Source organism: Sinohyriopsis cumingii, chromosome 11 (assembly GCF_028554795.1).
Source record: "Sinohyriopsis cumingii isolate HCF-2022 chromosome 11, ASM2855479v2, whole genome shotgun sequence".
NCBI classification, from domain to species: Eukaryota; Metazoa; Mollusca; class Bivalvia; order Unionida; family Unionidae; genus Sinohyriopsis; species Sinohyriopsis cumingii.
This window is the reverse complement of record NC_142971.1, coordinates 18859008-18872701: the sequence shown is the minus strand read 5'-3', so window position 1 is coordinate 18872701 and position 13694 is coordinate 18859008. Positions and strand designations below refer to the sequence as shown.

At 36.6% G+C, this 13694-nt stretch overlaps 1 protein-coding gene across 1 annotated transcript in view; it reads left to right on the top strand.

The window, feature by feature from the left end:
• LOC149787697 (elongator complex protein 4-like) overlaps positions 1 to 7287 on the top strand; it is a 45640-nt gene extending 38353 nt beyond the window's left edge. The window contains exon 10 of the mRNA XM_089973888.1: positions 2322 to 7287. Within this exon, the coding sequence (XP_089830014.1) occupies positions 2322 to 2456 (135 nt within the window). The 3' untranslated portion in view covers positions 2457 to 7287. The remainder of the gene's footprint in view (positions 1 to 2321) is intronic.
• The last annotated feature ends 6407 nt before the right edge of the window (positions 7288 to 13694 follow it).

Genomic DNA, 13694 nt, shown 5'->3' with positions numbered 1-13694 from the left:
CGCTACTGGAATAGATGGAAGAATGTTTCCATTGTGCAAAAGCACAGCCTTGAGACTCGGTTTCGAAGAGTCCACAAATAGTCTCCATTCTTGTGGGTCATGAGTGATTTTTAAAGCATTCATGAGGCCCTCAATATCGGAACAGAATATCAGATTACTTTCCTTTCTGAAGAAAGGCTCCAATTGCTGGTGGCGCTTTCGATATGCAGTAATTGTGACATCTTCTTCTAGAAGATTCCATTGTTGGAGTCTTGATCCTAGCAATTCTGCCTTGTTCTTTGATAAGTCCAAATCACGAATCAGGTCATTTAGTTCTTCCTGTGTTATTCTGTGTGGGGTTGATGATGCACCACAGTGAAAATCTGGATCACTGCATGCTGATGGACCAGGAGAAGAACAGGTCGACTCACATTTGTCTTCGTCAGATGAATCAAGAGAATATTCTGCTGGAGGTTCTGGAATAGGAAGTCCCTCACCATGTGGAACTGGTCTCAATGCAGACGGAATGTTTGGGTAGACTATTCTCGACTTCTTTTGCTTCGTTATTCCGCCGGAAAGAGGAGGAACCAAGCAGAAGTAACAGTCATTTAGGTGGTTGCTTGGCTCTCTCCACACCATTGGGACTGCAAACGGCATTGATGACCTTTTGCAATTCAACCACTGTGAAAGCTGTGTTGTACATGTAGCACAGCATATATGCGGAGCCCAAGGCTTGTCTTGGTCACCAACCTTGCATCCGAAGTAAAGATGATATGCCTTCTTCACTTGAGAATTGATACTTTTCTTCTGGTTGGCAAATGTCACTTCCCCACAAATATAGCAAAAATTGTCCGCGGTATTAACACACTTTCGAGGCATTACTGTTCTTTATTGTACGTAAATGGATAAAATAATAAGTTTTATGTAACAGTAGCTTGAACTGTCTCGCACAACGTCTAAAATATTTTAAATGCTGAACCTATCTGATTGGGCTTTATATAGTACACTGCTTACGTCAGCTTCAGCAGCCGCCTGGCATTAGTATAATAGGCCTACTCATGTATAGTACACGGCTGACGTCAACTTACTTCAGCAGCTGCATGGCATTAGTATTGCGTTGCATCAGAAAATGATGCAATCAACTGTGGATGATGTGAGCATGATGGTATTATGCAATGTTACATCATTATTCCGGATGTTGCTGCAGTCCTACTGGAGAAATTTACACAGTGAAACATAGAAAATGAGGTATATGAATATCTTCAAAACGAGAGCCAATACAAATTTTTCACGGTTATATTCGTGTTCGGCACACCAAAATACTACAGATTAGGGCCTTTTCAAGTCAGTAATGATTTCACTGTTGACCAGTGTAATTAAGTAATTTTCCAGTGCTGGTCTTTGCACAAAGACCATGCACTCAAATACACCTGTAATGGCTTCTCTCAGGTATGTAGTCATACTTTTGATGTTAAACTTACAAAGTAACCTTTTTAGGTCAATTGTCCCAACCATTTTCGACAAATGTACAATTCACCATGCTATTGGTTAGTTGGCTTCATATACTAAGGGAGGCAACTCTTGAAATCCAGTAGATGTTGCTAGGACAAAGCACCAATATATCTGTTTAATCTGCCAAGGTGTAGATAGCATTATCTTATCTGAACCTTGGCTAGTGAAGATGCTGTTAAAAAAGATTATCTTGTTAGTTTTTTTAAATTTTACCATTTAAGTTATATTTTACCACGTAGATACATTAAGTATCTAGTGTTTTTCTTTGACCCTTTGAAATTTTGCATCTCAGATTTGGACTGGGGGCCACATTATTCTTCTCAGGCCTTAGGATTCTATGTGTAGCACTGATAATCATGTGACCGTGCTTGCAGTTCGTGAAACATGTCAAGTGTAACAAGGGATACTGATTTTCCAACCCACTTACCTGCAGATGGAGAATGCCATGTTTATTCTTATGCCTTGCTTGTTAATTAAGTTAATTGCTTTCACTGCAAATCTGTTTTCTTGTTTTATGATATCTAGTTAGGTTTTTCTTTGGGAATATGAACCAGTGTGTACTTTACTTTGTCACATTAAATCTTAAATGAAAAATGGGAGATAATTGATGACTGTTTGATGAAAAAAATACAAAACATTTTTATGTTTGCTAAGTATGAGAAACAATTGGTATATTCAGTGTTCTTCTTAGTTGTCAGATTTAGGCAATAAGTATAATATATAAATCAATAACGGCTCATTTACATTGTTTATTACTGTTCATTTCATAAACTTCTTACATTAAGAGAAACTATGTCATTGTAAAGTTTTATTGTTCTTTTCCCCTGCAGAAACTTCACCTTCCTCCAGAGTTGTCAGAGACAGCCAGCAGACCCCAGGAAGATCCACTGTCTAACTTAAAATCTCCACCACAGACAGGAAGCTGTGGGACCTCTTTAGGGGTTAAGAACAAGTTGGACTTCTGAACTTCTTCAGAATTTCCAAAGACCAAGCATTTCTTGTTGACCAGTGCTGAATCTAGCTGAACAAGCTAAATTTATACTGCATTTAGGAGTAGATACACAAAAGATGAGATTCCAAGGCCACTCCAGGAGAGCAAAGAACAAGACAAACTTAAAATCTGCATGGGGAGAAATTCATATACTGGAATAAAGAGTATGCTTGCTTTTAGCTGATAAAAAAAAGAATTAGAAATGTGATGATATCTGTTGCATTGTAAAACTGGGTGATAAGTAACAACAACTTTTATCCCAGTGAATTATCAAGATGTTGGGAGATGTAAAACTGACTGCTACTTCCATAAAATGACATCTATATTTGAATTCATATTGTAAATGTATGTGCGGGATATTTTGTTATCATTGTAGAAGGTTAATGTAGGTTGTGTGTGGTAGAAGATCACTGTAAAAACCACATCAGAGCAGGGAATTTTAAAGATCTCATAGGGTGTAGAAGAAAAGAAGCAAAAGTCTTCCATTTCAAAGCAATGAGCCATGGAAAGGTAAGGGCTGTTCCAGTAAAACATATACTCCCCCCACCCCAGGGACAGCACTTCAAAAAAACTTCTGTAGGTGATTGTGTTTCATACTATTTTGATTCTGACAGTGGAAGGTTGGTTAGGAAAATCACTTCTGTTGTGGGTTGTGTTAACAAAATGAGAAATCACTGGTGGGGTTGTCAGAAGAAAAAGACAAAACAAAACGAATATATATTTAAAATCACAACTAAACCCCTCCTAGTGGTCTAACATGAATAAAACATTGGGTCAGAAAATGTTGCCAGTACACATGAGTGCACGTACAAACTTGCGTGCTTTTAAAGCAGTGATACGCGTTCCGCAAATTATGTCAACATTGCAGATATAAAATGTGCTTTGCGCATTATGCAATTTTTATTAAACTTTTAACTTGAAAAGTGCATTTCGCAATGTAATTTGCATTGCCAGTAGCGGTCTACACAGTGCTTGATGCGACATCCAGATAGCTGGATACTTTGGTTCAACTGGAATGGCTGTTAAACTAAATTTGATTGGTTCATTGGCCTTGGAACAAGCATTTTATGCTAGTTTTAAATTTATTTTCATCATGGAAGCTTTACAAATGCGTGTTTTGAATAAGGGCCACACAGGAAACCAAGATGGCTGAGTCACAACAGGGTTTGTCTTCAGATGACGTTTTCTCTCGGCAAATAGTGGCTGGTGATAGCTATGAGGACAATGAATTTCATGTATATCGGTCTGTTGGACATTGGGAAAATGTCACTGGAAATACCAGTGTGTGATTTTGAGCCCAAAATTGATGTTGAGTGCGAGTCCGATGTACGAGTTGGATGGACAATATGCCAGTTATATTTATTCAAGATACCCATGTCTGAACAGGCAGACTATGGGAATGTTGGACTTAATACAGCATTATGGAAGAGAAAAAAATATGGAATAAAATGGGCATGGGGTTTAATGGCAAACTGACAAAGACTGTAACGGGATTAGTAAAAAGAATCTTTTGAGATTGTCCTACAGGTAACTGAAAAAAGTGAGGGACATTGTTTTATTACCATAATTTCCGTCTCCTTACAGACCTGAGTGTGGAAGACTCTTTACTGAAATCATCACCTGACTCTTTGGTGCAGTATTGAAAGCACACATTTCAAATTTGTGTAGGTCCAGAAAATGGTGCAGCTGTTATGGTTTTCTTTTCACAAAAGCTGTTGTCATAGATGTGTCTATACTGATACAAATTTGATCATGAGCGCTCACAATTTTAAGTTATTTAATTTTAATATTGTGGTGTTTGCACAGGTTTAAGTGGGAACAGAATTAGTACAGCAAGTCCTGAATTCTCGAGTTTTGTGTAGAAAAATGGAATCCAACCAGAATACATCCAGAAATGTAGAGGTTTTCAATCTTGGATTTAGTCTCCCCGTTGCATTTCGGATTGATATGCATATTCACAATTAGTATAGTAGTAGGAAAAGTAAGTGACAAATTTTGATACAAACAAGACAGACAGTATCTGGGGGGACAAGATCATAAGAACAGGCTGGAATGGAGAAGTATAATAAAAACAATATGATTAGAAGTGTGCCCCTTTTTAATGTGTGCAACATTATTTTCTCAGCTTCAGTAAGAAATTACATCAAAGGGAAGATAATAAAGGGTGTACAGTTAGCTAAACCAATGCTAATTTAACCTTCTTGTTATATCTGTTCTGGTCTGTTTCTGTCCATTCTGGTGATTATGTCCACTGAATCAGTATGGTTTAAAAAATATTTGGCAAATTTGTTAGATTATGATTATCAGTATACACTCTACTTCTGCCTGAGAGATGTGAATAATTTTATTTCTTGGTTTGTTGATTCTGGATGTTGCTCAGTTCAAATGCATCATTGAAAAACATTGATGCATTCTCATACTTTGTTACAAATACTTTTTACAGATGCATATCTCCAGATATCGGTGAATATAGCTTGAATACATTATAACAGTTCTAGTTGGAACAATGGACATTGTTAGAGAAACTTTCAGTGAGCTAAACTGTAAACTTTTTGGCAGCATGTGATGCAGGATTGCTTAAGACTTCTCCATCTCATATGCTCACTATGAAAAATTCATTTGTACCAACTGATGATGACGTTTTGGTAACTGTCAGAAAGGCATAATTGATGATATTCAAAGGTCTTCAAAAGTTACTAGAGTCAAAATTTAAAAACTCATACAGCTGTGGCAAAAATGATGGACTAGTACCATTGCTGCTGTTGCCACAGTAGATTAATTGGTTGATTTAGTTTGGTCTATTTTTATTGGGGGGGGGGTAACAATATATTACATGGAGGAAGAACCCCAAAAGACCACCAACCCAAATTGGGTGTATTTCTGAAAGTTTTTCACCCAAACAATAGGACAAAAGATTGATTATAATGAATGAATACAAATAAAAAATATGCAGTAGATTATATGATCTATAATAATTCAGTAGATTATTTCCAGCCAGCTGTCATATAAATCGCTTCTGTCCCCAATCCAATATTAAAATCGCTTCTACTGCCCAATAACCCATAGCCAGAAATTATGTTTAAAAAATATGCTTCTGTAGGGGGAAGTGTTTTTTGATCAAGACATAACTGTTGGTGGATCATAATTTTTTTAATTGCTTCTGTTGTGGGTTGGTTGAATTTGAAAGTGCCTTCCCCCCGGGGGTATATGTTTTACTGGAACAGCCCTAATAGTTAAGCTGATTAGAAGTGGAGAAAAGGAAGAAATAAGATAAAGTCATGAATCCCATAAAATGCCAGATTAGGAGCAATGCATAAGTTGGCAACAATTTATCAAATGGCTTAGTATTTCTATCTCTACAATAAACTGTGTATTCAGTTGGACAAATATAACATTTAAAGCATCTGCAAAGCACCATCAGCACTAATGATTTTATGGTGGAGAAAAAAAAAATGTTTTCACCTTCAGCAGTATCAGCAGGTTTTAAATTCACAAAGAAGGGGTCAAAGAATCCAGTATAGGCTGGACCTTGAACAAAAAGTATTCCAGGAAGAAATACATGATGATCAGGGTACAATAATGAAAAGTCTAATGATAATCGTGTGTTATGAAAGAAAGCAAGATTTATAAACATTACATGATTCAAACATTAAAGAACAGTCTAGTGTGACTTTCAACATGAAGATAACCCGTACTGCTGTGATCTTTTGCGTTCATGGAATTTGAAGCAGAGCAGTAGAAACAGGATCAAATGTATGGAATAGGAAGGAAAACTTATGTGAAGTCACTATTTTTCATGGATATTAATTTTCCTGAATTTCATAGTTGGAACAAATTCAAATATAAAGACACAGTGAACAGTGATTCTTCTGTAGAAACAATGGAGCAAACCCAATCAATGAATTTTGGTACTTCTTCAAAAGTCATTTTTCACAAAACCATGAATATTTATTTATACCTGCAAAAATAATTCAGTTTACAGTATTTTGTTCACATTTTTCAATAGGGAATACTCAATGCTGTTCCAGTAAAATATACTTAGAACCCAGGGAAGGCACTTTTAATGTGGAGTAGTCACCCTTAGATTCAATTAAAAATTTGGTATTTTTTTATATAAACACTGTAATTTGAGTACCCTGGCATATGTATTTTTTTTAAAGTGTCTTCCCTGGGTACCATACATGTTTAAGTGGAACAGCCCTCAAGAATATTTGATAGAGTAAATAAATTTATATTGAATGTCTAATGGATATGTTGTATCGCTGTTTTCTGTTCCAGTGTGGTTTGTAACTACTAGGAGCAAAATTGATTTCCAAAATGATTTACTTTCTAAATGCTATTCTACACAAATAGTATGTTCTTTAATAGTAACAACAACAAAAAAGTTGTCAAATTTTTCTGTATACATAAACATGTTTCATGTTAAGTCTAGTTCTTTGCCTGTGAAGACCGTGTTACATAATATATAATCAGGCTATACTTTGTTCAAGATTTCATTAAATTCACAGCAACTTAAAATTTAATTTTCTTGGATTTTTTTTTAGGTAAAAGAAAGCTAATCTGTCAGATGCATCTGAAATATGTTCAACATATTTATACATTTATACAACCTAGTCAAGATCACACAAACAGAATGCATGCATGTTAATGCATGCTTGTATTGGGTAATTCTAAGATATATACATAATTACGTTTAAATTGGGGTGCAAATACATTTATAAAATAAAAAACTTTAAGGACTGTGAAATGAAGTGTAATTTAATAATCATTATAGAAACCTAATTAAATACAAAATATGATATCAACATCTTGATTATTTGAGAAGTATATCTTTATTTCAGGGTTTTGTGCAAATAATTATCCATTGTCTTTATGGCATTATGGATAAAGTTATTCATCCCCCATTTGTGATATGGCCATGTACATCCATCCATCCATTAACAGTTTGTTTTCCACTTCATATACCATTAGTGAATTCTGCAGATGAGATTTCAGATAGGAGATAAAATGCTGTTTGATATGTAGATATGAAGAACACTGACCATCTAAAGTAAATTGTTTTCTGTGTAATGCATTCTACTTCACCTTCTACCTCAAAATTTGCAGTTGTTCTCTAGAAGTTGTTATTTTAGGGTTTAACATCATTTTTCAGCACAATATTGGCTTTACATGGTGGCCAGTATAAATGGTGGAGGAAGAACCTGGGAAAACCACAGAAAGAACCACTGACCCACGAGAAGCTACTGGCAAGCTTTCTCACATACCCACATTGGCCAAACCTGAGACTTGAACCTACACAGACAGAGGTGAGATGGCAGTAATCCGTAACGGTGAGCATTTAGACCACTTGATCCACGTCCTGTATAAGATCAAGGACCTTAACTATTCTAAATGAGACTATACCAGTATAACCCATGCAAGTCTGTGAGACAATGCACATATTAAATTGTATGAGAATATGTTAAATGGGATACGAGCTATAAAGTCAAAAAGACTGCCACTATCAGTGGATGCTGGCAGGGTGTGCACTCTGATCAAAGTTCTCTTTTCAGATACCACCCACTCCCATTTTCTCTTTTGAATACTTTCCCCAATTGACCTCTTAAGTGGCCTAGTGGTTAGAGTGTCTGCCTCGGATGCGGAATGTCTTGGGTTTGATCCCTGGTCGAGTTATACCAAAGACTTACAAAATGGTACTGACAGCTGTCTCATTTGGGTTTCAGTATTAAGAAGTTAGTGTTAGGACTGGTCGGCCTGGTGTTAGGATAATGTGACTGGGTGGGACATCATGCTACATGTCTGCAGCATGATGCCACAGTGCTAGATATTACTATAAACTGTCACACTGCAGACATCATAGCGATATGACTGAAAAATTGTTAAAGCTATGTTAAAAATCCAAATGACACACACTTTCCCCAATTAGGTTACATTAGGAATATTATTGAGCTACCTCGCGAATCCAGCCCTTCTAAAAGATGAAAATAGTCTTTTTCTGTTTATTTCAATAGACAAAGGGCAATTACTCTTGCTCATTACCTCCCCTTGGCACTGCCAGACGTTGCCGGTTTTTAGCTTTGATGCTTTATAGAGCACAGTTCATCCTCCGACAATCCAACCATTTTTATGTTCATGTAAAACCGTCCAATGTTCCTTTTGGATTTATTGTACAAATTTATCTGTCTACTGCAAGTTGTATGCATTATTTTTTACAATTGCTGCCAATTTTGTGTGATCTTGTCACATTTCAGGACTTTATCTTTTAAGACCGCATCCCACCATGCTGTCATTGACCTTATACAAGGTCATTGTTAGATAGCTTTACTTTGATTTTGTTTACTTACTCCATCCATTATGTAGCTCTTGTTAGCAAAATTGTTAAGTACTGCTTCATATATTTGTGCTTAGTTTATTCATATTTCACGCTATTTTGGAAGAAATGCGTTTTAATTATAGGCATTGTGCCTAAATTATAACAGGGTCATAGGTTTCTATTATGACATCACTTTACTGTCAGTTATGACAGTGTTTTAGGGACTTCAATACATTACTGGTTTCTGCTTTAATATTATTGTTTTTGTGTTGTCTCAACAGAATGTCATTTAAATGATATATATGCAACTTCAGAGCATGGAAGTCTACCATGACTCTTGTTTTGTTTATACTGAATATACACTTTTATGATATGCAGCATCTATAATACATAGAGGAAGTCTGGGCTACCATTTTCCCTAGTTAGACACACATACAAATTTGCTAATCTATACTTTGTTTTCTCTTCTTGAGTCGTAGCAGAAGAATGTTTACTAAATGCATGAAGGGCATTGAAGGGAAGGAAGAAGGAATAAATCAAGGAAACAACCTATGGTCCGTTGTTGGTGATACAGATTCATTGGGGAGGCACTGAATCAACCAACCTGTGTGCTGTGATTTGGCAGTTTCAATGTTGATGCGACAATCTCAGTATTGTTATGAATATTTGATTTAATTTATGTTTGATTTAATTTATTGTTTGTAAGTTTTAAAATCTTTTTATTTTTATTTCATTACAAGTAATGTAATTTTGTTTACTGGAATTTGATACTTGCCAGAAATTAGTTTGACTGGACTGTTTATGTGAAAACACCTTAAAATAGAACTTTGTATCTTTTTGCTTACCTAATTCCTTGCCTTGAGTGAGAATCAAGTAAACAACTTTTTTAAAAATTCATTCTTAATGTGTGAATGATAATAGTGAATTGAGGCTGACTGGGTCTATGCGACTTTAGACATAAATACTTCTACTCTGGTCTTGAAATTCTGGATGGTTGACCCTCATCCGGGAATCTATTTTGCATCTCAAGTTACTGTATATCCATTGTCTGTAGAGAAATTAGTCAGTCAGGCTTCTAAACACTGGGGCGTAAGGTGTTTTGTTTTTTCTGTTGTGACCAGTTGATCTATATTTTAAATTTTCTTAAAAATATTTGGATTCTAAAAGTTTTAATTTTGTCCTGGAAATATTTGAATGCTCATACAGAATTCTTGAACAAAGACATTTCTTGAAATTTTATTCAGAAATTCAAGCACTGGAATATTGTTTGTGAATCAACAAAGAACTGTAGACACAACAGCACAATACTAGCTACAGTATATGTCATTGCCTTCCATTTTGGAATTTTCATTGCGACTCGAACTTGAATTCATTAAAACATTTAATTACTAGGACTTCTAAAATTTAATTTGTGGATTATTCTTAGAATATTTTTGGATTTGATTCTTAAAACCCTAAGTTATTATTTTTTACATTGTTTTTTTTCTTCTTCAAGGAAACAAATTATTTGTTAAATTTTTCAAAGCTTTTTGTTTTCACTCTTTCTTTGGTACTGCTTATTAGAGCCCAAACATGTAGCATAAATTCAACTTACAAATCAGACACATTCCCGGCAGACTCAATGTCTTGGCCGACACTATCCAGAAGAGGTCTAGTCCTTCACACAGAATGGTCTTGCCATCAATCAATCTTCACATGGATTTGTGCATTTCGGGGGCATCCAGTGATTGACCTGATGGCAATAAGGTGAAATCATAAGCTACCCACCTTCATCTCACCAGTTCCAGACCCAAAAGCTTGGGCAGTGGATGCACTGTCATTCATTCCGGAGGGGTTGTGGGCATTTGCCCCCTCCCCCCCCCCACCATGGTGCTGAGACCAAAACAATTCCAGAAATTACTGGGTCAGAATGGTAACATGATTCTGATAGCATCTCTCAGATGGGACAAGTCCTGGGTCACTGATCTACTCATTCTAGCAATAGAAATGCACTGGAATCTTCTCCAGCAACTGTAGTCATGTGTGGCCCATGTCCTCTTCTACACGCTTGGCTCTTTTCAGGACAGACTTGTAAGATAATTCAAGCCTTCAATTGTTGAGACAATCTTGAGAGCAGAAGGCCCTCCATTCTGAAAGCTTATGAAGGAGAGTGGCGTGTTTTCATACTAACATCATCGTCCCTCTCCAGGCCTCAATCCCTCAACTGGCTGAGGTTTTTCTATGGCTCTTGGATGAGAAACAGTAGGACCCAATCTCTATCAAAGCTATGGCCCATGATATTCGACACATTCCAGCATCAGGGCAGACATGATTTTGGGCATGATATAGACCTATCAGATCTTTTAGACATTTTTGGTTTGATTTAACCAAAATCCCTTATTCTGTCTCTAAATGGAACCAATCCTGGGTTTTAACATGGCTCAATTTGAATCCATTCAAACCTTTAGCCTACACATCGCTAAAGACTATCTTATAGGTCAAGATTCCTGATAGCTTTAGCTTCTGTATGCAGGGTAAGTGAGCTACATGCCCCTTTATGTCAGCTTGAACTCTCTTAAGATCAGAGGGTTTGGTGTTCTCTTGACACAACCAGGCTTTGTAGCCCAAACTAGGTTACTTTTGGTAACTAAAGGGTTGTTACTCACTTGCTCTCTTCCATAGATGGGTCAAGAACAGCAGCCATGCAGAATCCTGTTCATGTTCTCAAGCACTACTTGAAATAGTTAAAAGCTAGCATCACCTGCAGTGCCAAAGGGAGGAAATGGACAAGAGTTATTGCCCTTTGTCTATTGAAATAGAAAAACGCGATTTTCGTCTTTTAGTAGGACTGGATACGCAAGGTAGCAGGATAATATTCCTAAAATAATGTGATTGGATAATCATTTTCAGAGAAACATAATTTACTTAAAAATGCTTTCTGTGTTATTGTTTAATCTCTATAGGACATGAACTTTTGATGACCCGTTCAGGGAGGGAGTGGGTCAACACATCAGATCATCACTAGCCAAGGGTCATTGAGCCACTTTGTTTCACATATACCTTTTGTTGTATTTATCTAAAGTGGTGTTTTGAACATGGGCCCTCATGTGGATTAATCTCCACCCATAGCAATCAGCCAATGAAAGAGTTCATTATATGACCTGTTCGGTATTAGGCAGTTTCCACAATGTCCACAGGCACTGACTAGGAGTTTTTGTTTTCTTAAATATGTTTAAATTGGAAAAACCTTGTATGGGAAATTTGTTCATGTGCATAGAGGTCAATAAGATTATTCCTAACAATCTTCTGATTTGATCGGCTCAGTTTCTTTCACCTGCATCCAACCTGATGGTGGAGAAGTAGATATCACTTCAGCATAATCTTACTGTAGAACAAAGTGCATCAACAGCCCTTGGTTAACAAAAATGATTCTGGTTTGATTTCATGCATTTTTAATGAAAATTTTCAGAACAAGATAGGCTAAACACGGTGGCCAGTATATTTGGTGGATGAAGAACCCCTGACCAATGGGAAGCTTTCTCACATACCTATGTTGGTAGAGTCGAGACTTGAACTCATAAGTGATCTATAAAGGTAAGTGAACTTAGACCACTTGGCCAGCCAGAATCCCTAGTGAACATGGGGTCCAATATATGTGTCCTGTCTGTAGTGAGCACAATACCATGTCATGTTGTCTCTGCAATTTGTATGAGGGATGCTTGCCACTCTTCATTTATGGTTTCGATGTGATGAATCTAGTGGAATTTTTATATAAGTAATGTGCTGATTTATATACTATTATAAGTCAGTATACAGAATCTTACCATTTTGTAGCTTTATCTACCCATAACACCCAATATTAATAAGCAGTCAACAATACAGAATATTATTTTTAGACTGTTCAGCAGCAACATCCCATGTGAAGATATGAGGTTTGTTGTCAAGGTCCACAACTCTGTCCAAAATGGAATGTTTAAGACAAATCCCATAAAAGGCACATATATGTCTATTGGACAATGTTCCTACCAAATTGCTTCAGAATATGTGAACTGTTCTTGAGTTTCACCACTTACAAGCTACATCCTGTGCAAAGATATTAAGCTAATTGTGCAGCATCATAACTCTGGTCCCAAATGAAGTTCATGAGGCAAGGCACATAAGCCTATGAGACGATGTATATCGAATTGCATCAGAATATGCTGTTTCCAGAGCCATGCTAGACATGAATATGATGTTTCCAGAGCCATGCTAGACACGAATATGCTGTTTCCAGAGCCATGCTAGACATGAATATGCTGTTTCCAGAGCCATGCTAGACATGAATATGCTGTTTCCAGAGCCATGCTAGACATGCATATGCTGTTTCCATAGCCATGCTAGACATGCATATGCTGTTTCCAGAGCCATGCTAGACATGCATATGCTGTTTCCAGAGCCATGCTAGACATGAATATGCTGTTTCCAGAACCATGCTAAACACGAATATGATGTTTCCAGAGCCATGCTAGACATGAATATGCTGTAGTGAAGATTTAAAATTGATGGGAAGATTGTAATAACTTCAACAAAATTGGAACTGAAATGATGAAACCTTAAAAAATCACATTTGCATCACTTATTAAGTGGCATCAAATTATGTGTAAACATTGCAGACCTATGCTGGTTGCAAGAAGTGTGAGTCGATGGACAGATCAACAGAAAGAATAGGTGAATACCACAGGGTTTCCACATCTCAATATGTGACCCTAAAAATGGTTTCCAGATGACAACTAGTTCTACTACAGTATGAAGTTGCTTATAAGTAGACTTCAACTGTAAACTGCACAGATACAGATCTACCATCACATAATAAGCCAGCAGATCTGCATATAAGCAGTTTGTTGGACAGCAGAACAGACAACATAGACTATTCTGTGAGTT